This window comes from Cervus canadensis, chromosome 21 (assembly GCF_019320065.1).
Source record: "Cervus canadensis isolate Bull #8, Minnesota chromosome 21, ASM1932006v1, whole genome shotgun sequence".
Classification (NCBI taxonomy): Eukaryota; Metazoa; Chordata; class Mammalia; order Artiodactyla; family Cervidae; genus Cervus; species Cervus canadensis.
In genome coordinates this window covers 11,242,478-11,268,762 of record NC_057406.1, presented here as the reverse complement: position 1 = coordinate 11,268,762, position 26,285 = coordinate 11,242,478, and the positions used below count along the sequence as shown (strand labels likewise).

At 52.1% G+C, this 26,285-nt stretch overlaps 2 protein-coding genes across 20 annotated transcripts in view; one reads left to right on the top strand and one right to left on the bottom strand.

Annotated features, from left to right (window-relative positions):
• Positions 1 to 5,028: 5,028 nt before the first annotated feature.
• Positions 5,029 to 26,285, bottom strand: part of DCP1B (decapping mRNA 1B) — a 41,944-nt gene continuing 20,687 nt past the window's right edge. Inside the window, exons 4-10 of one of the 4 annotated variants that reach the window (XM_043441759.1) lie at positions 20,980 to 21,046; positions 18,616 to 18,751; positions 11,812 to 11,940; positions 9,487 to 10,254; positions 7,342 to 7,593; positions 5,364 to 5,574; positions 5,029 to 5,258 (exon numbers count right to left, since the gene is read on the bottom strand). In XM_043441759.1, coding sequence (XP_043297694.1) covers positions 5,254 to 5,258; positions 5,364 to 5,574; positions 7,342 to 7,593; positions 9,487 to 10,254; positions 11,812 to 11,940; positions 18,616 to 18,751; positions 20,980 to 21,046 — 1,568 coding nt within the window. In that variant the 3' untranslated portion in view covers positions 5,029 to 5,253. The remainder of the gene's footprint in view (positions 5,259 to 5,363; positions 5,575 to 7,341; positions 7,594 to 9,486; positions 10,255 to 11,811; positions 11,941 to 18,615; positions 18,752 to 20,979; positions 21,047 to 26,285) is intronic. The other 3 variants (XM_043441760.1, XM_043441761.1, XM_043441762.1) reach the window with 3 other exon arrangements.
• The window catches only part of CACNA1C (calcium voltage-gated channel subunit alpha1 C), a 449,723-nt gene continuing 447,784 nt past the window's right edge, over positions 24,347 to 26,285 (top strand). For 9 of the 16 annotated variants that reach the window (XM_043441743.1, XM_043441753.1, XM_043441748.1 and 6 more), the window contains exon 1: positions 24,348 to 24,696. In XM_043441743.1, the coding sequence (XP_043297678.1) occupies positions 24,561 to 24,696 (136 nt within the window). In that variant the 5' untranslated portion in view covers positions 24,348 to 24,560. Of the gene's footprint in view, positions 24,697 to 26,285 lie in introns of all 16 variants that reach the window. The other 7 variants (XM_043441757.1, XM_043441755.1, XM_043441752.1 and 4 more) reach the window with 2 other exon arrangements.

Below are 26,285 nucleotides of genomic sequence, written 5' to 3'. Positions count from 1 at the left end.
CTGGCCCCTGTCTGGATGGTGACTGGACAGCTCAGGCTCAGAGCAGCCTGGTTCATGTGGTCCCCCCGCTGATGGACACGGATGGACAACAGAGAGGACTGAGGTCTGGGACCCTTGGCCTCAGCTCAGAAAGGACCTCTGTCCGCTGCAAACTCCCACTCCCCAAAGTCTGGGGGCTAAACCTGTCATGCTGTGGACATGATGACTCTGCTCCCTGGGCGAGCAGGGAGGGAAGTTCCCCAGGACCCGTGAGTTCTGAACAGACACTCATGTACCAAGTAGCCACAACGATGCCTGGATGTTGGGTCGCTGGGCCAGGAACAGCAGAGCGCGCCCCAGGGCGTTGATTACCTTCTGTTACCAAGCCCACCCCCGCAGTTTCTCACTGGGGACGCTGATGTCCAGAGCAGGGTGAGGTCTGTAGACAGTTGACAGCCCAGTGCCCCCGAGAAGTGGGTCTCCCAGGCCCTGCTCCGTCCTCTGCCGCCCATCTCTGGGCACTCACGTCAGGCAGGGCCCCGATGGCGTCTGGGCCTGGGCAGTGGGGAGTGGTGGGGGGTGGTCCCAGGCCTCTTGCTGCCCCATTTCTACCGATTAAACCTGGTGCCCACTGGCGGGGCCACTTCAAAGTGGTTGCTCGTCCCTCAGGAGGACCCTGGGGACCCTGGGTGGGCAGCGTGCTTGCCAGGGGCCTGTCCAGGAAACACACGGGGATATAGCCCCTCTGCCCAAGGAGGCGGGGGCCCTCCCAGGAAACATTGCCCTGCTCCAGTGACGACTTCACTCTCCCTGCGGCAGACACACAGAGACGGCTTATCAGGGGCTCCCGGTTAAGGGAGGATACAGGGCTGGGAGGAGAGATCTCCTGGAACCCCCGGGCTTACCATCACAGGACACATAGAGTCTGGCCACCTGGCTGCCAGGCGGCACCCTGGTCCTCAGAACATCATCCCCACCCAGGCATCAGGTTATGTCTTCCAGGGTCGCATGCGGGCTCAGCTAGCTGGGACCTCGTCTTCCAGACCTGAGAGGTCCCACCGCCCCCTTGCATGTCCATCCAGCGCCTGCCCATCTCGGGGAAGCCCACCTTGATTTGCTGCAGCCTCTGGCTCACAACTGCTGGCTCCCACCCCTCTCACCATCCAGAACATTCTCTCCTCCCTCCCACAGTGCTCCAGTTAACTTCCCCAGAGGGCTGGTTGCATGGTGATCAGAGCTGCCACCAGGGGGCTGGTCGGCCATGTGTGGCTTTCAGCCTACCCCTGGTGTTTTAGGACCACAGTCTGCACAGTTTTTATTTGTGTGCTTTTCTCAAGGCTCTGTTGGGAGGCATTACTCATAACTCAGTTTGGTGAAAATCTATCTGGATACTCACGCTTGAGGTAAATATACCAAGTGTTTGTAATCACCTCTCTCACCCCCGCCCCGCCCCCCCCCAATTGTAACTGGAAATCAAAAAAAAGTTTCTGAGCATCGGAAACCAGAAAACCAGGCACTCAGCAAATGCTGGGGACCCACCCGCCCTGTGCAGCCAGGCGATTCCACGAAGCAGAGCTGCTGAGCCTGCTGGCTGCTGACAACATAAGACCTTGGAGACGGCTCTGTGCACCAAAGCCGAGGACGCGCCCGGCTTCTCTGAAGAGGAGGTGGTGGCATAGGTCTGCATGGAGTGTGTGCGCGTACTCACTCACTCAGGACACAGGGGGCAGGTATGTCTGACTCTTTGCAACCCCATGAGCTGTAGCCCACCAGGCTCCTCTGTCCATGGGATTTTCCAGGCAAGAATACTAGAGTGGGTTGCCATTTCCTTTCCCGGGGGCTCTTCCCAGACCAGGGATTGAACTCAGGTCTCCTGCATTGGCAGGCATCGGATCTTTTAATCACTGAGCCACTTGGGAAGCCCTCTGAACAGAGCAGGCAGGTGGAAAGGCAGGCGGCTGCTCTGCTGGCGGGAGCGAGCAGCTGGGTTGTAGAGACGACACAGTATCCGCGAGTCAGTTCTAGGCTCCCCCTCCCGCCTGTGTCTGGGTGACATCCGGCCAGACCACCTGCACACTGGCATCGGGGCCTGAACCTGACGTGACAGCACCTGCCCCGGGGACTCCGCGCCAGGGACACTGGCCTTCATGGTGTGGGCCGATGTGTCCTCTGGCTGGGCTGGCCTGCGGCTGGATCTTCCTGTGCAGGACACACGTCCTCCTGCCTGTCCTGGGACAGGACCCGCAGGCTGTGACCAGTGTCTGAGGGAGAGGCGGTCACCTGGTACCAGGGATGTGGCCCCTGGCCTGGAGCCCCTGCCGGCGCCGGGGGGTCATGCAGAGGTGGCCCCGTTCTCCAGTCCTCGCAGGGCCAGGCTCGGGACGTTCCTGAGGATGCTGATGAACGGGGAGAGCAGAGTGAGGTCTCTGCAAAGACGGTTCAGGAAAGGAGATCCCTTCAGCGTCTCCTCCTCCAGCCTCACAATGAGGGTTTCCCTGGTGGCTCGGACGGTAAAGAATCTGCCTGCAATGCAGGAGACCCAGGTTCGATCCCTGGCTCGGGAAGATCCCCTGGAGAAGGGAATGGCAACCCACTCCAGTAATCTTGAATGGAGAATCCCATGGACAGAGGAGCCTGGAGGGCTACAGTCCGTGGGGTCACAAAGAGTCGGACATGACTGAGCAACTGACACTTTCTTTTTCTTCTGGCCTCACAATGAGGGTAGGGTGGTGGCAGCAGCAGCAGCTGGGTCATGGGGATGGGGGTGCTGTGCCTTGAAGGTCAGGGCTTCTCCTCTGAAGAGAGGGGTGAGGGGAACTGTCCCCCATCATCCATAGAGGAGTAGGGGAGAAGAGGGCACTGTGGTGCCCCTCGGGGCGGTAGGCGAGGTCACGGGAGTCCCAGCTGGGCCCTCCGTCTGGCAGGATGGAGTCCATGCCTCCAGCCTTCATGGCCTGAGGCAGCAGTTCCCTGAGTCACTATTTAATCCCTGTGAGGACCTGAGAGGTGCGTACAGCTTTCTCTTTATAAATCAAAAAGCAGCGTCTGAGACGGGGTCCCTCATCCAGGACTTGAGGGCAAGGCTGTCTGACCAAGGCCCTTTGTTGTCCCCACACCAGGCAGAACTGACTTGGGTCCCATCTCCAGGGTTAAAGTCCAGAGCCCGGGGACCCATCTCACCTTCCTCCTGTGGGATTCCGTCAGCCTCAAGGGGCTGTCGGGAGCCGATGACGCAAAGGGGGGCTGTCTGCAATGGTCTCGGAATTGGGGTGAGGTAGGAAAAAGGAAAGTGAGTTTATGTGTAGGTGGCCCTGCAGTTCACCTCCTGAACCCTCCAGAGAAAGGCCTTTGGACAAAGCAGCCCCCACCCCCCAAACACAGAGGGACTCGGCTCCCTGCCTCCAAGAGCCCTTTGAAGGGGGCTCTGTGTTTGTTCTGAACAAACTGGACCTGTCACTTCCAAAGCGATTCATTCCAGGAAAGAATGGAGAATTCGTTTTCAAACCCGATCACCGCGGTGCTGACCTAGAAAGGACCAGTGAAGCCTGTGGTGAGGGTCGGATCATGTCGGGCGGGGGCGTCCTTCCAACCACACTGCGAGGGGGTGGGGTGCTGGGGGGGAGCGTCCTTCCAGCTGTCTTTGCACAGTCTGTGCTCTGACTGGGCTTTCTATTTTATTTATCCAAATCAAGTTAAAAAATGCTTATTTCAGAAATCAGCCATTTGCTACCACAAATATATTGGGAAATTTTTCGGTGGCATTCATTTCCCCCAGCTGGAGAAGCGACCCTGAACACTGATCAAGGATATGCAGGCTTGTTTTAGAGGTCGGCCTGCAGTTCGGGAGAAGCTTGATTTTGCTCCTGGTTGAGTATGGGGGGTGTGGGGCTGAGGGGAGTAGTTCCTGGTGTGGAGGCAGCAGGTCCGCGTGTCTCCCCCTGCCCTCCTGCCCCGTAAGAACACAGATCCTGCACAGGTAAGCGGTGAGCTTCAAGTGCCCTAAGGGTCTGTTGTTGCGTCAGCCGTTGTGAGTGTTGGAGAAGCAGAAGGACCTGTCCCTCCCTGAGTCAGGGGGTGACAGCAGATCCCTGGACTCAGGGTGTACTTGAGGGGCCCGGCAAGTTTAGCTCCTTTCCTGGGGGGCGGGCGGGGAGGTGCCCTAAGATCCAGTCTGGCCACGTGCCTGCCCCAGGCCTGTGCTCCTGGTCCATGTCCAGGCGGCAGAAGCTGTGAGGAAACCTACTTCCCCCACCTCTTTTCTGACCCTAAAAGGAGGGCGAGGCCTGGCTTCCGTGTGGGCGTCTGGAGATCTTTTTACCGGCCGAGAACAAACAGGGCTGTAGAAACGAAAAGCTCACTTCATCTCCGATGCGAGGCAGGGACTAGGTCAACCTGGAGAGCACTCTCCTGCCTCCTTCCAAGGGCGGGCCCCTTGACTCTGTGAACACAAGCCCGTCTGGGCCACGGCCTCCCTGCAGAGGCCGAGAACTGGCTTCACGATCTGTGGCCTTCCTCTCAGCTCTATTCGCTGAAGATTGCACAGTGCTCCCCTGGGAGCAGAGGCTGGCTTCTGCCGAAGGGGCTGGACAGATGCTGTGTTGCTGGAAGCCTGGGACGTGTGTGGGAGTCCTGGGACGATCCCCATAGAAACCAGCGGTGAATACTTTCAGCAAGCATTTCCCATCAAGGGCCCAGCGATCGGTGCCAATGGATGTTGACAAACAGGTTGACTTTGTCTGGAAAATCGCTCCCCTTGTTACTGGCGAGGCTGGTGGGGCACATCGGTGGTTGCGGGCCTACACTGCCACCTGGCGGTTGGCATGTTCTCTGAGGTCCCGAAATAACTGCAGCTGCTGATGAAAAAGAAACCGCGTTCCCAGAAGGGCCCTTTCCACGGGGAGAATACTCCAGAAATGGCTGAGGATGGATAAGCAAACACTGCTGAAGCTTACCGTTCGCTGTGACGTGACGTGAGCAAAGGGCTTTTCCCACACACACAATCCTTGGCACCAGGTGCCTTGAAGGATGGGATGTAAAAAGACGCGTGACTGAAAAAGTCTGAAACATTTTACTTCATATTATACATCTTTTTTTTTTTTTTTGGTAAAAAAAGGCAGAAACATTTAGGGAAACAACATTTGACAAGAAAGAGCCTTGAGCCGGAGGGCCTCGGACATGGGTTTTGAAACGTCTTGCTTTCACAGAGTCTTCTTTACAGCCGCTTGTGTCAAGCTGAAGAGATAAGCCTCGTAGATGATATTTAAGAAGTTGTCATCATTCTGGAAAACAGAATCAGAAGCCCCAAGGGGGTGAGACTCGCAACCAGAGGCTTTGTCTGTCTTGGGGCTGGGCTGGCACCTGGATCCTCAGCTGCTCCTCCCCACCTGTGTGCTCACAGTGCCTGGCTTCTAAGCGCCTGTGTGAACAGGGGGGCTGCAGGCCAGGCTGTGGAGGTTGGGGGGGGGGGTGAATCAGCTGTGGGTCCTCAGTGGTCAGCTGGGAGGGCAGCAGCTGCTCGTGGCCTGCAGTGCGGGGCAGCAGCCTTGGGGAAGCACGGAGTGAGGCTGGCTCCAGAGAGGCCTGGTCAGTCGCTGCCTGCAGAGACACGGGGCATCTGGAGACTGTGCGGGGAGGACAAGACCCACTCGATTCTGCCCGCCTGGCTGCGAAGTCACTAGTGGCTCCGAAAGGTCCCCCAAGTCGCCCACAAGGGGTGGCTGTTGCTGTTTAGTTGTGTCCGACTCTTTACGACCCTGTGGGCAGGAGCCCACCAGGCTCCTCTGTCCATGGGATTTCCCAGGCAAGAATACTGGAGTGGGTTGCCACTTCCTTCTCCTTGGGATCTTCCTGGCCCAGGGATCAAACTTGGGTCTCCTGTATTGGCAGGAGGATTCTTTTCCACTGAACCACCACGGAGGCCGGCCTTTGCTGTGGGCCGAAGTTAAGACTTCAAGGCAATGTGCTTGGTGAAGCCAGAGCCAGTGCACTCCTGCCCTGGCCCGGTTAGCTGAGGGCTCTGGCCTTGGCTGGTGGGCAGTGGTGAGACCAGGGGCTCCGGGGGCCGAGGGACCCATGGAGGTTTTCTCTGTTTCTGATGCTGGAGACTCCCTCCCACCTGGCTCTGTGGTGCTCTGGTGATCCACCCACAGCTCACATGCCCGCTCAATCCCAGGGGCTCACGGGGGAGCAGCTGGTGCAGAGGACAAATGTGTGACCTCTAACTAGCGAGGCCCGGGGGAAGGGCTGCTGCAGCCCCTGTGTCTGGGGCCGCAGTGTCTCTGCCCTTGCACAGGGAACTTTGGACAGTGTTATTAGATGGAATAAGTGCCTGTACATTCACATTTAAGGGGTTTTTGTCTATTGCTCACAGAAGTGTATAGATGTCATCCCCAAGTCTTCATGAACTTACCACGAGCAGCTCCTGGAAAAGGAGGGGGATCCCCTTCCTGTGAATCAGGGAGGTGCAGGCATCTCCCGTCTGCTCCACTTTCACGCTCAGCTGCCTCCTGGCCCCTTCCTCTCCTTTCTAAAATGCGTTACCTTCAAACTAAACAGTCTGACTAGAGGAGACTTCCACCTTTTTGAGCCAGACTAGACAGCACAGAAGTGCTGGCCACTCTCTCAAGATCTCCTGACACTCAAGCAAAATAACTCGAAAATCTTTTTACCCTAAAAGACTATTTACCCAAAAGACCCCTGAACATGAGAGCTGAGCTGCCTGGGTCTGCCGGCAAATGCCTGCTCTTTTCAGGGCCTGCCCCGAGTCCTGAGGTATGCTCTGTCTGGGCCGCCCAGCCACCTCGTGGCTGGTCCATGGGGTGGGCAGAGGTGCTGGACAGTGAGGCTGCGGCCCCAGCTTGCTCTTTGCTGGCAGGTGCCCTCAGGCCTGTCCCTCAGCCTCCATCTCCTGGTCTCGGAGGCCCAGCCCGGCACAGCTCTGCGCAAGTGTCCTTGTTCTCGTTATTGCACAGGGATGAGCATGCACAGGAAGTCATCCCACCCCATCCTCACTGCAGGCTTCAAGGATCTCTGTAAAACACGCCTGGGCTGTCATAGCCGCTCCTGCTGTCCTCGCTGCCCCCTCCCCGGGGCTCAGGGCAGCCTCTCTCCAACTCCTGCTGGTTCCCAACACCCCCAGACCAAGGACCCTCCCAGTGGCTGCAGGATCCACTGGCGCCTGCCTCCTCCTTTCCTGCACTGGAGGACTGAGTCCCTCCTCCAAGGACAGCACCTGGAGGAGTGGACACATCCACCTAGAAGCGCTGAGCTGCTGCATCACCCTCTGGTTCTTGGGGAGCAGGAAGTGGGCCAGGCTCCCTGAGGGTCTCGGGTGAGGCCGAGGAGGGGGCGGTGCCCGCCTACCTGGATGAGGTGCAGCAGGGCCTCCTGGAGCTGCGGCTTGCTCAGGGCGCTGCCAGGGGTCCCCGGGGGCTCAGGAGTCCGCAGGGGCAGGAGGAGGCCGGCGGGGGTGGCAGCAGGGTCCTGGTTTCCTGGGGGTAAGGGCGCACGGCTCCTCTCCTGCGGCGGGGCCCAGCTGGGCTGCGCAAACACCAGGGGCGACATGAGTGGAGACGGGGTTGCGGCGGCCGGGATGCGCTGGGGCGAGAGGACCTGCCGGGGGATACAGAGACAGGCGGGCAGGTGAGGGCGGCTGGCGCGCGAGGGTGCGGACAGCGAGGCGGACACAGCAGGTTCCAAGGTTAACCGTCCACAGCTCCGAGCGCCAGGGCAGCCCACAGGAGGCCGGCTCCACCTGCATGTCCACCTCCCCGCCACCCCACCCCGGGTACCCATCGGCCTGGCATTTGCTGTTGTGACCACGGTCCCCTCAGCAGGAAGGCTCGTCCTCTGAGTAGCACCTCACTTCCCCACTTCCAGTCACCACTTGAAGGCATCTAGGACCTGGCCCTTCCCTTGGGGCTGGCTGTCCATGCCCCTGCCTGTTGGGGCCCATCTTCCCACTGTGAGGGAAGGGTCACAGGGTCACATCTTCACCCTCCACCTCCTGATTCTCTGCATTTGGGTCCAGGGCCGGGGGGAGTGCAGCAACCAGGGGGCTACTCCTGCAGGCCCTGCAAGTGACCTGTCTGCCTGCCTCTCTTGGCTACCAGACCGAAAACCAGGTTTTCCGGTAGTGTCTTCTGGCCCCTCAGGAGCTGCTGTGACCTCAGTCACTCTCTTGGCACTGTCCTGGGCAGAAAGCAGGCGGAGGGGGCGGGTGGTTTGTTTAACTGTCGCCAGTCGTCATTTGAAGCAGAGGTGACTCCACGGGCGGCTAGTAGAGCACAGGCTCTGGGGCCCGTGAGCACGGAGGGGGGACGTGCCCGTCAGGGTGACCACCAACCATTAACTCCAGCTTCCTAGTGTCTGGTCTGGATCCTCGGGGACAAGCAGAGAAGGGGGGCATGGTCACACTGGGGCGAGGATGCGGGTGGGGAGCAGCCACTGTCTCAGGACGGCAGGTGCTCAGAGGTGAGATTTCCATCAACGGCCAACAAGAGCACTTTGACCCACAGTCTGACAACATGAAGACTGTGCTCCACGCCTGCTGGCTTGGTTCCTAAAAGTGAACGATTCTGGGGTCCTGCTGTAAGCCGCTTGCCGAAATAGGATGGAAGGACCAACGAGGACACACATAATACACAGCAGGAATTTCCTAAACTTGAACGCTGAGGCACTGTCAATGAATCTGTACCAATCCAAATGGAAAAAGACCCTCAGATCTCCAGATGCTGCCCGTGCATGGGCAGTGAAGAAATGGAGGAGCTTTCAGCTTTCTCACTGTCCTGAGTTATTAGTGACCACAGAGAATCAGCTTCCCTGGAGGACGGAGCATTTCTAAGAATGACGTTTCCTCTCGGGCAGTCAGTGTGCACGTCGTGGGCGGGGGCAGGGAGCAGCTTCTGCCTTCCCCTGACCCTCATTAAGCTACACCTGCAGAGACGGGCAGGGAGGCTATGCCTTCCAGGGTCGGTGACCCGCTTTTCAGCTGACCTCAAGAGCCCACGGGCTGTGGCATCCCAGGGACAGGGCTCCTGGCTCACCTCCACGCAGCACGTGCAGAGGGGCCTGGCCCGCAGCCAGTGCCCAGAAGCATGCACGGGATCATGAACACACAACAGTTTACTGTGGGCGACATAACCAGCGGGGGGCCAGAGGTCTGACATCCTGAACAACTTCAGACACTAAGTTTCCAACCACAGAGACCTAGGGTTTTCTTGTATCCATGTCAGACCTGGAAACAAGAAGACTTCTCTCTGGGAATGAAGTGTGTTTGAAAGGAGGGCTCCCAGACCGCCCGGCAGAGAGCAGACCCCTTCCTGGCAGGAGTTGGAGGCAGACGCCGTGAGACCGCTGGGCAGAGAGCAGACCCCTTCCTGGCAGGAGGTGGAGGCAGACGCCGTGAGACCACCGGGCAGAGAGCAGACCCCTTCCTGGCAGGAGGTGGATGCAGACGCCGTGTCCCGCGTGGCCCTGCCCGGTGCTCCCCAGCAGGAGGACACTCACCTGAAGGAGGGGAGCCGGCTGCTCTGTGCTGGGGGGCGGGTCCCTCCAGGGCTCCAGGGGGTTCCGCGCTCGGGTGCTCGGGGTGGCCGCGGGGAACTTGGCCGCCAGGGCCGGGCGGCCGGGCACAGGCAGCTGCTGGTCCTGCTGTACCGCCTGGAGCCTCCGTAGCAGCTCCCGTGGGGAGACTTCGCCTGGCCCCACTGGCTGATGGCCAGGGCTGGGGCCAGGGGGCGCCGGTCTGGGGAGGGCCCGGGGCCCTGGAGTCTGGGGCGGGAGGGCACTGCTGAGACAGGTGGGCTGGGCCGGGGCCGCGTGGGTGGTGGTCGAGCTGGCAGGTGCTGGCGCCCCCGGCTCACACCTGTTCTCGGCCCCGGGGATGCTCTGCAGCGGGAGCGGGTTCTGAGTCCCGGGGGCTGCGAGTGCGCGGCTGCAGGGAGACCCTGTCCGGGCAGGCCCAGCGCAGGCTGCCCTGAGGGCGTCTGTGCAGGGCCGGTTCTCTGGCAGCTCCGCCAGCGGCTGTAGGTCCACGCTCCTGATCATGAGCTTTTGAATGGCAGGGCAGAGCTGCTTGTCGACGGGGGGCGAGGGTCTCCGGGGCTCCTCATAGGATAGGGATCGGACGACCCCCTGCCGCGTTGGGAGCGTCTCTGGCTGCTGCTGCTGCAGGGGGAGGGTCTGGGGAGGCCCTGTGGCCTCCTGACACGGGGCTTTGTCCTGCTTCCCAAAGAGTGCGGTCAAGGACAGGTGCTGGGGTTCCGGGTCTGAGGTCTGGAACAAACACACACATCTGATAGCGTGTCCATGTGTGATCTGGTTATGTGTGATGAGGGGAATGAAACCTAACTTACCCACCCAATGATTTCTATTTACAAGGGGTCGATTAGAGGATAGAAAAGCCTAATGATCATAAACTTTACACATCTGGGACCACCTTTCTAACGTCAAATTTTGTCATAGGCTTCTCCCTCCCACCCCAAGATGGCTGTCATATTTCAGTATCTGTTGAATTTTTTTTTTTCTTTGGGCCGAGCCACATGTGGAATCCAGATCCCTAACCAGGGATAGAACTCGGACCCTTTGCAAGCAGAAGCCTGGAGCCCTAGTGGTTGGACCACCGTGGAAGTCCCTCACTATCTGCTGACTGATGAGCAATCAGGAGATGCTTGCTGGGCCTGGGGACGACTGTGTGCAAAATCACAGACACAGACGGAAGATCATCTCCTCAACAGGAAGTACACCTCCCCCTGCAAAGTACTGGGAGACACCGAGCAATTGCAGAAACACAAGGGTTTCAGAATTCCTGATAGTTTTCCACAGAATGACAGAAATTAAGGGCTGGCAAGTTGTAAGTCATCACTCTCTCTAACTTGATCCAAATACACAGCAGTCGGTCTAACAGCCCGTCAGAGGCGTAAACGCCCCTGTGGCTGGCGACAGGCCTTCTTCCTTCCTGCCTGTGCCCTGGTGCCTCGAGGCTGCTGCTCCCTGCGGTTGGGCTAGGAGAACACGAGCGTATCTTAGTTACATATTCCAGTTTCTCTTGTAAACAATTTCCACGAAAAGCAAACTTATAATAAAAGCTAAAAGTTAATTAGAAAAGATATTTAAAAAAAAATTGAATGCAAGACTTGCATGAGCCAGTCTTTATGTCTTTTGGCTCCAAGTTCATCTTTAAAGTGGATTTAAACCAACAATTCCCTTATAAAAATTTTTTTGATGAGGAATAACCATAGGTACTGGTTATACCCACACTCAAGTGATGGAATTTGCAGATTAGCTATTTTGCTAATGCTGGGGTATTCTGAAAAATATATATACTCATACAAAAACTGATGTCATGTTTCATGTTTGTATCTTAGACGAAAACACAGTGACGGGTCATGGGGTCTAAAGGGGGACTTGATACCAGTCCTTAGACCAGGAGTCCCACCCACACAGGGCACATGGCCCAGGACTGGGTGCCAAGGGGAGGGCTGCCTCTTGTCAGTGGCCAACCTCAGAAGGATATGGCCCAATGGGTAATAGTCTTATCGGCTCCGACGGGGTATTAGGTTGCTGTCTTTTTGGAACACATTAACCTCTAAGGAGTCAAGTTCACAGGGATTAGCACAGAGTAAGGGAAATGCCAAATGTAAAAACAGCAACCCTTTGTAGGAAGAGCAAATCATACATAATGACAAAATCTCCACTTTGAAATCTCTCTTTCCTGGATCAACTCTAGGGCACCTCCAGAGCACAGCCCCCCACCCCCTCGCCCCTGACCAGCCTCAGGGCCAAAGTCCCTCAGGAATCACTGGGACCAGGTGGAGAGCAAGGACCATGCACCTGGCTGGGCCGAGGGCCCCGCTGCTGCCGGCTCCCACTGGGTTTCACTGGAATCGGCTTGATGAGGTTGGGGTTGTCGTGGATGGCGGACGAGCTGCTGATCTGTTTGGGCTCAGAGCAGGTTTTACACTGAAATGGAAAAAAGAACCTCATTTTTGGTGTAAAAGAAACTTTAATCTCTTAAAAAGAACGCACCTTCATGCTCTTTACCGTATCTGTGTGCTCAGTTGCTAAGTTGTGTCCGGCTCTTGGCAACACCACGAATGGTAGCCTGCCAGGCTCCTCTGTTCATGGAATTTTCCAGGCAAGAATAATGGAGTGGGTAGCCATTTACTATTCCAGGGGATCTTCCCGACCCAGGGATCAAACCCGAGGTCTCTTACATCTCCTACATTGGTAGGTGGGTTCTCTACCACTAGTGCTACCTGGGAAGCCCAAGCTATGTTTGAGTCTAAATCAAATTCAGATTGAGTGTGTCTCAGTGGCACAATTCAGCGGTACTCCATCGGCCCGCAGGATCCAGAGGCCCAGAGACACCCGGAGGTGTGACAGTCTGTGGGTCTGCCTGAGAAGCAGCAGCTTTAACAAAGTCTCCGGCTCTCCTGTGGTAATCAGCAGTACAAAGGCTTCCCTGGCGCCTCGTCTGGGTCGGGGGAGGGCTCCGAGCCCAGCTGGCAGCTCACTTAAGACTGGAGAGCTGCATCCTTAGAGTGACTGACCCTCTTTGGTCTATAAATCAAAGGGTAAAGCTGACTCAAACAACTGATTTAAAAATTACTAACATCATCCTTATTTAATGAGTGATTTTTGCATAAACAGAATAATTCAAATCCGAGTGTTCTGAACCGCTCACTACAAATTAGAATTTCACAGAGAAAGAGAGGAGAGACAAGCCTCGTCATTTCGGATACTGAGTCATCACCGCCCATTAATCTAATCAACTATGCAATTGCTCACACACTGGGATTCATAGCAGGGAGGGTAGGGCAGTGTTGTCTGTGTCTCCCTTGCTGAAACAGCAAATAAAACTGTAAAGCGTGGTCTTCTGCAAGGTGGGCTTTGTGGCGTCATTCGTTTCAATGGCACAGTTGTGCCCTTGGGCCAGGACACATTTCTCTGTCCCCAGCATGGAGTGGCCGTGAATACAATCTCCCCCCCGCCTCAACCCCCCTGGACCCTGATTCGTTCCCATAAGCTTCATGGCTGTTGGCTGCACTTTCTATCCGAGGATGTCGGGGCTGGGGCTGATCACCACTGTGCTTGCTTCGGTTTGGAAAGTTCACTGCACAAAGGACTTTTTCCAGCCAAGAATTCCGTTCACCATTTGCATATTTGGCACTAGTATTAAAGGGCACATGGAATCACTTTCTGAATCATAAAATGTTATTTCTAATTCTCAGGTGAGTTATAGCCACAGGACCACTGGCCTGGCTTCTGAGATATGGATCAGCAACATGAGACCAGAGTGTGGTCCCTGACAGAGTCACTGATAGAATGCTGGCGTGAAAAGGCTTGACAGCCTGCTGGCCGGCCGAAGACAGTGGAGCTCGGCTCACTTCTGCGAGTGCTCCCGTCTGCACTCAGGGCCCCTGGGTTGCCAACTGCTTTCCTCTGCACACACCGGGGTGGGCCGTGGACAGCACCCCCCAGGGCAAGCCGCCAGCAGCTGCTTCCTGAGCCACCACCACAGGCCATCTACCAATGAAGCTTCATTTTCATGTAAAAAGTGCTCAGAACAAGACACCACTGACTTCCACGGCTTGCAGCTCATTATCCAGTGGTTGAAGCTTCTATGTCTCTCCCTACCCAAAGCTTCTATGCCTTTCCCTACTTGGAAAAACACACAGAGTTGGCAAAAGTGTATAAAGGATTCTTTGCAGAGAACCCAAGGCCTTAACAGCTACATCACATGAGCCTGTTTATCACACAGATATGAGTATCCACGAGGCGGAGAAACCTGGGGGAAAATATACCTGAAGTGCTAAAGGCAGACATTGTTGGGTGGTAGGGTTATGGGTAATTTCATTTTCTTTCTTCTACTTTTAAATCTTCTCAGTTCAGTTCAGTTGCTCAGTCATGTCCAACTCTCTGCGACCCCATGGTCTGTAGCATGACAGGCTTCCCTGTCCATAACCAACTCCCGGAGCTTACTCAAATTCATGTCCATCGAGTTGGTGATGCCATCTAATCATCTCATCCTCCATTGTCCCCTTCTCCTCCTGGCTTTCATCTTTCCAAGCATCAGGGACTTTTCCAATGAGTCAGTTCTTCCCATCAGGTGGCCAGAATACTGGAGTTTCAGCTTCAGCATCAGTCCTTCCAATGAATATTCAGGACTGATTTCCTTTAGGATGGACTAGTTGGATCTCTTTGCAGTTCAAGAGACTCTCAAGAGTCTTCTCCAACATCACAGTTCAAAAGCATCAATTCTTTGGCACTCAGCTTTTTTTATAGTCCAACTATCATATCCACACATGACTACTGGAAAAACCATAGCTTTGACTAGATAGACTTTTGTTGGCAAAGTAATGTCTCTGCTTTTTAATATGCTGTCTAGGTTGGTCATAGCTTTTCTTCCAAGGAGCAAGCGTCTTTTAATTTCATGGCTGCAGTCACCATCTGCAGTGATTTTGGAGCCCAAGAAAATAGTCTCTCACTACTTGCATTGTTTCCCCATCTATTTCCCATGAAGTGATGGGACTGGATGCCAAGATCTTAGTTTTCTGAATGTTGAGTTTTAAGCCAACTTTTTCACTTTTATCAAGAGGCTCTTTAGTTTTTCTTCACTTTCTGCATATCTGAGGTTATTGATATTTCTCCCGGCAATCTTTGATTCCAGCTTGTGCTTCATCCAGCCCAGCATTTCACATGATGTACTCTGCATATAAGTTAAATAAGCAGGGTGACAATATATAGCCTTGATGTACTCCTTTCCCAATTTGGAACCAGCCTGTTATTCTTTGTCCAGTTCTAACTGTTGCTTCTTGACCTGCATATAGATTTCTCAGGACACAGGTCAGGTGGTCTGGTGTTCCCATCTCTTTAAGAATTTTCCACAGTTTGGTTGTGATCCACACAGTCAAAGACTTTGGCGTAGTCAATAAAGCAGAAGTAGATGTTTTTCTGGAACTCTCCTGCTTTTTTGATGATCCAGCGGATGCTGGCAACTTGATTTCTGGTTCCTCTGTCTTTTCTAAATCCAGCTTGAATATCTGTAAGTTCACGGTTCACGTATTGCTGAAGCCTGGCTTGGAGAATTTTGAGCATTACTTTGCTAGCGTGTGAGATGAGTGCAATTGTGCGGTGGTTTGAACATTCTTTGGCATTCTGTTTCTTTGGGATTGGAATGAAAACTGACCTCTCCCAGTCCTGTGGCCACTGCTGAGTTTTCCAAATTTGCTGGCATATTGAGTGCAGCACTTTCACAGCATCATCTTTTAGGATTTGAAATAGCTCAACTGGAATTTCATCACCTCCACTAGCTTTGTTCATAGTAATGCTTCCTAAGGCCCACTTCACTTTGCAGTCCAGGATGTCTGGCTCTAGGTGAGTGATCACACCATTGTGATTATCTGGGTCATGAAGATCTTTTTTGTATAGTTCTGTGTATTCTTGCCACCTCTTTTTAATATCTTCTGCTTCTGTTAGGTCTATACCATTTCTGTCCTTTACTGTGCCCATCTTTGCATGAAATGTTCCCTTGGTATCTCTAATTTTCTTGAAGAGATCTCTAGTCTTTCCCATTCTATTATTTTCCTCTATTTCTTTGCATTGATCACTGAGGAAGGCTTTCTTATCTCTCCTTGATATTCTTTGGAACTCTGCATTCAAATGGGTATATCTTTCCTTTTCTCCTTTGCCTTTAGCTTCTCTTTTCTCAGCTATTTTTTTTTCCATTTATTTTTATTAGTTGGAGGCTAATTACTTTACAATATTGTAGTGGTTTTTGTCATACATTGACATGAATCAGCCATGGATCAGCTATTTGTAAGACCTCCTCAGACAACCATTTTGCCTTTTTGCATTTCTTTTTCTTGGGTCTTGATCATTGCCTCTTGTACAATGTCACTAACCTCCATCTATAGTTCTTCAGGCACACTGTCTATCAGATCTAACCTCTTGAATCTTTTAGTCTCTTCCACTGTATAATTGTAAGGGATTTGACTTAGGTCATACCTGAATGGTCTAGTGGTTTTCCCTACTTTGTTCAATTTAAGTCTGAATTTGGCAATAAGGAGTCCATGATCTGAGCCACAGTCAGCTCCCGGTCTTGTTTTTGCTGACTGTATAGACCTTCTCCATCTTAGGTTGCAAAGAATATAATCAATCTTTGATTTCGGTACTGACCATCTGGTGATGGCCATATATAGAGTCTTCTGTTGTGTTGTTGGAAGAGCGTGTTTGCTATGATCAATGCGTTCTCTTGGCAAAACTCTGTTAGCCTTTGACCTGCTTCGTTTTGTGCTCCAAGGCCAGATTTGCCTGTTACTCCAGGCTCAGAGGGTAAAGCGTCTGCCTGCAATGTGGGAGACCTGGGTTTGATCCCTGGGTCAGGAAGACCCCCTGGAGAAGGAAATGGCAATCCCTCCAGTACTCTTGCCTGGAAAATCCCATGGACAGAGAAGCCTGGTGGGCTACAGTCCATGGGATCGAAAAGAGTCGGACACGACTGAGCGACTACAATTTTCCAGGTATCTCTTGACTTCCTGCTTTTGCATTCCAGTCCCCTATAATGAAAAGGACATCTTTTTTGGGTGTTAGTTCTAGAAGGTCTTGTAGATCTTCATAGAACCGTTCAACTTCAGCTTCTTCAGCGTTATTGGTTGAGGCATAGACTTGAGTTGCTGTGATCTTGAATGGTTTGCCTTGGAAACAAACAGATCATTCTGTTGTTTTTCAGATTGCATCCAAGTACTGCATTTCGGACTTTTTTGTTGACTACGATGGCTACTCCATTTCTTCTAAGGGATTATTGCCCACAGTAGTAGATATAATGGTCATCTGAGTTAAATTCACCCATTCCAGTCCATTTTAGTTTGCTGATTCCTAAAATGTCGATGTTCACTCTTGCCATCTCCTGTTTGACCACTTCCAAATTGCCTTGATTCATGGACCTAATATTCCAGGTTCCTATGCAATACTGCTCTTTACAGCATTGGACCTTGCTTCCATCACCAGTCACACCCACAGCTGGGTGCTGTTTTTGCTTTGGCTCTCTTCATTCTTTCTGGAGTTATTTCTCCACTGATCTCCCTTTCTCCACTAAATCTTCTAGTTGAACATCAATACTTTCTTTAATTTCATAGCTAAGTCAGAGCTATATCCAGAGGACAAATCTTCCTTTTTGCCTTAAACCACAAAACAGTCTTAAATACAGAATAGTCCACTGATTATTTAATTTTTTTATTGCAGTATAGTTGACCTATAAAATTGTACTAGCTTTAGGTGTTCAGAAAAGTGGTTCAGTTATACGTGTGCACAGATGTTCTTCAAAACAGGCCACTTCTGAAGACTCGGCATGTAGCCCCACAGCCCTTGGCCCCCGTGGTCCAGCCACTCCCCGCACCTCACCTGCCCTCCAACCAAGTCTAATGGAGGAGGAAGCTCAAGGTCACGGTGCGGCTACTTCATAGCAGATTCACAGGCATTTGCTTCTTCAGGGAGAAAACATAAAATACTGTCCAAAACAAGTTTTTCAAATTACTCTATTAACTTCATGTAAAAAGTCATTTGTAGTGCTGCCAGGCTTTGTTTTATCAATATCACCTTCCTCCAGCTCAAAGCATTTCCTCTCTCACTTTCCGGGATTATCACACGTGTCAGAGGTTTGGAGTTGCAGAGGCCTTAGCGCTCAGTCAGTGTAAGACTCAATCAGAGCTCCTGGGATGTGCCCAACATCCAGCACTCTGTCGTCCTGAAGACTTGTGGTCACTGGAGATCCACGCTCTCACAGCAAGACTCCTGAGAAAGGGCAGTGTTTCCACGCCCACCTTCCCATACCCAGGCCCGGGCCGCTTCTGATGCCCACACTCTGTGTGTCGGAAGAGTGGGTGACACAGACGTGAGCAGACCTGCCCCACTTGGGGGCTCTCAGCGCAGGTACCCCTGGTGGGTGGGTCAGAAGCCACATGAGGGACAGAGAACACGTGGAGAGAGCCTTCAAAGATGTCCTCTGCTGATGGATGAGCAGAGGGAGAAGCGGCTCCCCCAGGGGCGGCGAGGCTGGACTGCCCAGGTCACATGGTGGGTGCCCCGGAGCGGCCCAGGTGTCACACCTGGGCAGTGAGAAGGCGAGAAGGATACGGAGCAAGGACAGTGTGACTGTGCAGGTGCTTCTGGACACGACCTGGCTGGTGACGGCAGGAGGAAGAGCGTCTTCTGTTACTTATCTCTCAGCTGAGCGATGAACACTATGCACATGATGTGTTTTTGTTGCTGTTTTTCAGTTGCTAAGTCACATCCAACTCTTTGCGACCCTGTAGACCGTAGCCCTCCATGGGATTCTCCAGGCAAGAACACTGGAGTGGGTTCCATTTCCTCCTCCAGGGGATCTTCCTGACCCAGGAATCGAACCTGCATCTCTTGCATTGGCAGGTGGATTCTTTACCACAGAGCCACCAGGGAAGCCCCTGGGGCTGCGTTTTAATCCACTTAAAAGCAAACAGTCTTCAGTCTACTAAAAGTCAACAAAGATGGCATTTCTCATACAGTTCTGTTTGGCAGAAGGAATGGCACCAAGTCTGCCTCAGCGGGCAGGTCCCCAGCTGGAATCGGAGTCTGCGTCACCGTGGGGATGGGACTCACCTTCGTGTACTCGTCTTTGGCCTTGGTCAGCATCCGCAAGATGTCGGCCTCCTTGCCCTCTCCTGAGCCAAGGCTCACAGGTGAGGCCCCGGCTCCCGCTCCGTGGTGGGCTTTCAGCTGTTCGTACTGAGTGAGGCTAGAAAAATAGAGGGGAGATCCACACCAGAAAAGACAGCTCAACACAACCAGCCAGTTCTCACCCAGTTGTTTTTATCTTGCTACAGTCATATTAGAAAAAAGACTGCTGGAACTGATGGGAGAGACATGGGAGTCGAGATCCCAAGCTCACTGACCACAGGACTGCATCTGGAGGGGGGTGGCCTCCGCCCTGCCCAGTGTCCTGTGGCAGCTGTCACCCAGCCAGGGCAGGGTTGAGGGGCTGGGACAGAGGCCAGGTGGCCCTGCAAGGCTGAAAGTATTCTCTATTGGGTCCTTCTCAGAAAAAGTCTGTGACTCCTTATTGTGAGCGTTTGGAGGGACCCCTGAACTGCTGGGGAACCCAATTCAGGGTTCTCAACCTGGAGACTGGGTTCCCAACACGGCAGATCCAGTCTCCCCCTTCTTCCAAAGTGCCTGGGAGTTGAAGCACAGCTGAGCCCAGCCCCTGTGTCCCGGGTGGTTTAGAAGCACAGCGAAGGTCCCACCCCAGAAGAGGGGGCGTGAAAACACAGCACTGGGAAGCACCTTCTGTTCTCCTGAAAACCTTGCAGAGGGGAGGCCAGACCGCTTCCCCGCTGGCATGGGGACACGTCTCCCTCCTATAGGAGGGCTCTGACCATAGCTCACACTTCCCCATCACTGCCATGAAGTTTGCGGGGAAAGAAAGCTGCGTGTTCGCTGAGGCTCAACTCTGAGGATGGGTGGGGAGTCCACATGCATTGCACTTGGCTAATTGCTCGTCACCAAGCAGGTCCTGCCCCAGCTGCTGAGGAATCGCCACAGAACCTGAGTGTCTTCACATGGCCTCCCGGCTGGGGGACACGATACCTTTTAATCTATATGAAGCCCTGCTATTATTATCCACCGCACAGTTTACAATCACAGGAATGTTCTAGGAACTAGCTGTTACGGTGGTAAATACCAGTTTGAACACACTTAATCACCATCTGCAGCCTGAGCTGCTTACCTAAAATTAGCTCTCACCAGCTCGGCTTTTTAGAAATCAGTCTTATCCATAAAAAAGTGCTCCCCACAGCCCACATTTCAGGGCCACTTTTGAGCCATACATCAACAGGAACCAGCCACAGGTTTGCATGTGGCCCCCCTTCTTGAGCCTCCCTCCCACCTTCCACCCCCAGTTCTCACAGGGCACTGGCTTGAGGTCCCTGAGCCATACAAGCAAATGCCCACTGGCCGTCTACTTTACAGATGGTAGTATATATGCTTCCCTGCTACTTTGGCCATTTCATTGACCTAGGATTTAAAACTGACAAACGGTTGGTTCTGTTGCAGATGGAGCTGCTCGCTTGAGCCTGTGTGGGAGGCAGCTGGATTCCATGTATGGCTGAGCCCAGTCCCGGCCCAGGGTCATGGCATGCAGGAAGCTCACTCGCTCCCAAGCTCTGAACCAGCCACAGGAATGCAGGGAAATAACTCCCTTCCCGTGAGTGGCCCTGCGGCTCGAGAACCTCAGAGGGTTGATAGACCTGGGAGTCTATAGATAGAGCGTGCTGATAGAGCGTGCTGACCTGGGAGTCCTCTCAGGTCATCAGGGGAGCAAGAGCGGGACCAGGAGACAGTCATGTAAGTACCCCCCAGCCTCATGCCGACCGGCACCAGTCAACAAGGCCTCGCAAGATTAATAGAAAAAAGACTAGGAACACAAAAGAGAGAGAGAGAGTCCATCTGCTGATCACTAAACTAGTATTAGCTCAGATATTTCTGAAGATATTGAAAACAAAGACTCAGCAAAGCCCTCGAAGAGTTACATGGGAGGGGGGTTCAAGACCCACAGGCAGATGGAGGGGAGTCCTTGGGGCAGGAGGGCACGGGGACCCCAGAGGAGGTGGGGCAGCCTTTCAGAAACACTCTGAATGCTCTCCTCACTGAGATATACCAATAGCTTTTCAGAGGAAAAAGCTGCTAATTTATAAACGAGGATGGTATTAAGGAAAACTGTTATCCAGAAAAACTGATATTACAGATCACATGCACAGAAAAAAAAAGAAGAGGACTACCCTACACAATAAATCTTACCATGTGGAAGCGTGAGACATTGTCATTTACGCTTATTTTTCATCTGGTGAGTAATGGTGAAGGTGTTCCTAAGCACGGTGAAGGGGCTGCTGTCAGAGACGGGCTCTGTTTACCCCGTGGTGCAGTCCCACACACTCAGAAACATAGAACACATCCCACAGCACTTACTTCTTCATAAGCTCTGCAATTCTTTGGCACTCTTCCTTGTCATAAAACCAAATTCCATAGATGGACACTGCAAGAAACACAGAGGACCAGTGAATCAGTGTCTTCAAGAAGGGGAAACAAATCCCCTTTCCACCATGAGGGGAGTACATACTCGTAGAATAAATGAACTAGTCGCTGGAGTCGAAGCTTGAAAACCTTGAGCTGGGGCTTTTTAAGCCCAAAGAGAAGGTATGCACACACACATGCATGCAGAGACACACACTGAAGTGTCCTGTCTATACTTACAAATACAGCACCTGGACACGACAGGCACGTGGCGAATGCTTAGACGGATGAGCAGACTGAAGACGAGCCCCAACTCTCTACCCTTCGGCTCTGCAGCGTCACTGCCTCACATGCCTTCACACACGATCACACACGATCACACAGAACTCTCACACAAACAACACGTTCACACATACACATTCTCACATACACATGCTCACACAGAGCTCTCACTCACACATACAAACACATTCACACACACTCACCACACACACATTCTCACATACACACGCTCACAGAGAACGCTCACGTACACAAACACGTTCACACATACTCCCCACACACATACATTCTCACATACACACGCTCAGAGAACGCTAATGCACACAAACACGTTCACACACACACACACCACACACACAATTCTCATATACACATGCTCATAGAGAACGCTCACGCACACAAACATGTTCACACACACTCACTCACCACACACACACAATTCCCATATACACATGCTCACACAGAGCTCTCACACATACAAACACGTTCACACACACTTGCCACACACACACCTTCTCACATACACACAGAGAGAACGCTCATGAACACAAACACGTTCACACACACACCACCTCACATACACATGCTTACAGAGAACGCTCACGCACACAAACATGTTCACACACACACTCACCACACACACACATTCTCACATACAGAGAGAACACTCACGCATACAAACACGTTCACACACACACAAATCTCATATACACACGCTCACACAGAGCTCTCACACATACAAACACATTCACACAGACACACAGACACACACACACACACGCTCCATCTTCTATAACTGTTGGACACCTGACACACATATTAGGCCTGGAAGCTTCTCTCCCTTCTCCTTTTTCCCAGAAAGGTATTATTAACTGAAAGATTGGTTTTGGAGGCCTTAAGTGAGAATACAGTGCTGGGAAAATAAAATTCAGTAATGAATCTGCAACTCCTAAGTGTCTGCACAGAATATTTACAACTTTTGAAAGACTAGATACAACCATGACTTAATGATTTAGTGATCAAAGAACAATGTGGCATAATACAGTTGCTATTGATTCAGTTAATTTTCAAGTAAGTCGTATATACTAGTATGTACAATCTATGTCATTTTTATAGCAAAGGCCAAACAGGTCCAAAGGCTCCCCAGGCGGCTCAGCAGTAAAAAATCCACTTGCCAGTGCAGGAGATGTGGGAGACTCGGGTTCAGTCCCTGGATCAGGAAGATCTCCTGGAGGAGGAAATGGCAACCCGCTCCAGTATTCTTGCCTGGAGAATCCCATGGACAGAGGAGCCTGGCAGGCTACAGTCCATGGGGTCTCAAAAGAGTTGGACACTAGTTAGCAACTCAACAACGACACAAACAGGTCTAAAATAAGTTTATAAAGATCTAGTCGAGGATCTGGTAATATTAATCACACCAATAACACATTAACTACATACACACTTAAAAAATCTTCACTGAAAACAGCTGCTAAGTTACAACAGGGCAATGAGAGTCAACAAAATATACTTAAAAAAATACTTTTCTTAATTTAAATTTCCAAAGTATTTAATTACATGGGTATTATTTGGTCATTAAAACATTTGTGATATTTTAATCACTGCCCCTGTCCCACCCCAACTCACCTACCAGTGGCCCTGTGGGTCTTTCTCTTTCTTGTCGGTAAAGACTCAGCGAAAGGTACAGGAAGTGTTGTTTTAGTGCTGTGTTAAGCAGATGTCTTTAAAAGGACTCTATAAATCTGACCCCTATAAATGGGGGTAATTTTTGTGGTCCGTGCACCAGGAATCTTTATCTTACCTGTGAGTGCAGGGGCGGGGCAAATGGAAGAAAAAACCCAGCTTTCTCTTGATCGGACCACTGCGCGTTCTTTGAAATACACACACATACTGCTCTCTGATACATGGACACTCTGGAAAAAGAGTCTGAGTTTTGAAGCCTACGCGCTGAGAGCCTTGGTAGCCAAAAGAAAGTCTTTCGCCCCAAGACCATTAAGTGAGTCTCTCAGGACTTGACTCTGGACTCTTCCTGGCCCATGGACACTGATCCCCGGTGCTAGCTGTCCGTACAGAGTCCCACAGGCCAACCCATCGCCGTGTGCTCCCCTGAGCGAGAGTGGATTGGACCACCGACACTACGATCACAGCGACTGAGAAACCTGAAGGCGTTGCGTAAAACACGCAACGAGGCTTCAGTCCTCGTTACAAACCCAGGATCCTGCTCTGTTCTCTGGTTACAGTGAAAACTTCCTCTCCGTGGAGATGGAATTTTCCAAAACTACCAAAGGAGGAAAGTGGTAGCAGCAGAGAAAAACACGTCACCAAGGAAGTGGAAGCCCAGTAGCCAGGAAACAGCAGCCATTTATGTCTCGTCAGGAGAACATGAAAGTAGAAATATATCAGTTGCCATTTTGGGGGGGGATGTTACACACTTGTGACACTTAAGGAACCAGGTTCTCATAAGGATCGGATGCCAAGCAAACCATTGACATAAATGGAAAAGCGGTCTATGTTATTACTATGAGAAACCCGAAATGCAGACGGAGGGGAAGATATCCGTGGGAACATGTTTCAGATGCTGATGGGGGAACGGAGAGGGGGCCAGGCCTGAAGCGATGGAGGGACACAGTAGAGGTTTCCTGAGGACCCGACTGACCGCTTATCTCTAAAGCAGCATGGCTTTAAGATTATAAGGGGGTCATATTGAAACAACTCTTTTCATCCCAGTTAATGTGCTATTTGAATGTACAGCTTAAAACAGTCGAGGAGGAAAAACAGATTTACCAAGTCCTCGCTCCCGAGAGAGAGCATGAGATAACACACAGAACTGGGCCTAACTTTCTTCTCCTTAAAATAGTTTCCCAGCCTGGGCCACATTCCACGGGAGCCCCCGCCTCTCGGGCCCGCGTTCCCAGCTGGGCAGGCCTATCGCTGTCCTGTGTCCCAGCGGCTGGTGGTGACCCACGCAAACCAGAGCCTGTCACCAGCCGGGAGGTGCCGAGCTGATGGGCTGATAGATCCATCACATCTCGCGTCCCTTCTTCCCGGGCGGCCACAGGACGAGGCCAGCCTGGGGTGGGCAGTGGGCGCCACAGGGAGGAAAGAAGACAAGCTGAACAGGACCGAGGGAGAAGGTGTACTCCTGGCATTCTCAGACTTGGGAGTGGTCGCTGCAGCCTAGCTCGAGCCTGGGACACGGGGTGCTAAGCGGTCAGCAGGAGATGCTCTGAGCGCTCCGGGGCCCCAGACCCACCATGCTGCGAGCCTTCTTCCCCCACTCCACGCCCGGGTACCAGCCGCTGCCCCGCCGCCCCGCCGACACCCAGGCGGGCTCCAGGGGTACGCTGGTGCATGAGGCTCAGCTCAGCTGCTCCTATGTCTCTCCTGGAGGTAAGAGACTCCAAGGTGGGGGGAGGACTAGGAAGATCCTGTTGATATTCACTCTAAACCAGTTAATGATGCCCAGGATGGGCCCCCCCATGCCATGAACACATTTTGGGTGCAGTCTTCTTCCTGTTGATGAATGCAGGCCTTTAACAACACAGCTGTGAAATTCTGCCTAAAAACTGCCTTGGCCTGGTTTATGTCATGCTTTGGGGATTCTTGGTTGAAAAGAGAAATGTTTGAGGCAGCAGGCAAGGTATCACCACTGGGACCTGTCTGTTAAAATGCCATCTATTTACGCCTTCTACTTTCCTTCTAATTCTGCAAGAAAGATGAGCAAAGCAGAATTTCTGTATTAGATTTCACATCTGAATGTTGAGGGTACAACAGACAGGAGAGAGAACAAGCTGATGGGATCTGATGGTGGTGTTTTCTTCTTTTTAAATTTCTCCAGCAGAAAAGTCTAAAGTTGATATTTGAAGAGGCTGGTTGAAAGGGTCACAGAGGGAAAAGCAGATGTCCTTGAGCGCACCTGCATTAGGGGACCTCCGATCCTCATTAGCATGGTGCGTGAGGTTATTCTGCAACCTCCCTGGGGATTAACTCATCTAGTTTATGTTTTAACAAATATTTCTCTAAATCGCTTCTTTGAAGACATTTGTCATTTGTTTCATAGTTGGCCTCAAAAATCTTTCAACTCCAAATCATGAAGGTGGTTTGTGATCTTTTAGCAATATTCATGCTAATGTGTGCAACTTTAAAATACAAGCCGTATTTCCATATGGTTACTCAGTAGGTAAGCTGGAACTGCGACGGTGACGTCTGGGAAGGCAGGATAGGACGTCGGATGTGGTACTGCTCCCGCCCCTCCCACCCCCTCTCATTCCCTTTCAAAGTAATCTCACAAATTTTTCTCAAAAGGATAGGTCAGTAGGCAGGAAAGAAGGCATTTAAGTCCTCTCTTTGCACTGGGAAAAGCCATGGAAACCAGGGAGTGTGAATTACACAAACCTCTTCTGGGCACTTAAGGATAAGCCCAAAATCTTAAAATTCCTTCAAACCCCATTCCCTTCAGTAAGTCTTTCTCAAATGAGTGGAATAATAATCCCAGTGGAAGGACCAAGAACATCTAATCACATACTTGGTGTAAACACTTGTTGTTGAGGCTTTGCTCGAATATAGAATTGCTTGATTTCTTGTCCTGATTTTCCCTTTATAGTTTTTGTAGCTGGACCCCAAAGATGGTGACTGATTACTGGCATTTGTTCCTAAGTGTGCGTGTGCGTGCACATGCACACATACACAGCTACTGTCCTTCCAAAAGACCAGAGGATAGTTAAACAGTCAGAAAGTGAGGGTCATGAACCGCCAGAGCTGCAGGTGGGTGCAGGTGGGCAGTTCACACGCCTGACACACTGGAGGCGGGGTAGACTCCCGCGGCCACAGTCCTGTTTCCGGTTCAATGTTTGCGTAAAATATGCCCCTCCTCCGGCTTTACAAACAAAATACATAGAGTATAAAAACAATGTTTATGTTTGAATGACTTGGAGACTTGGTTATAAGGGATGGGAATTCATCTTGTTTAAACTAAGGTT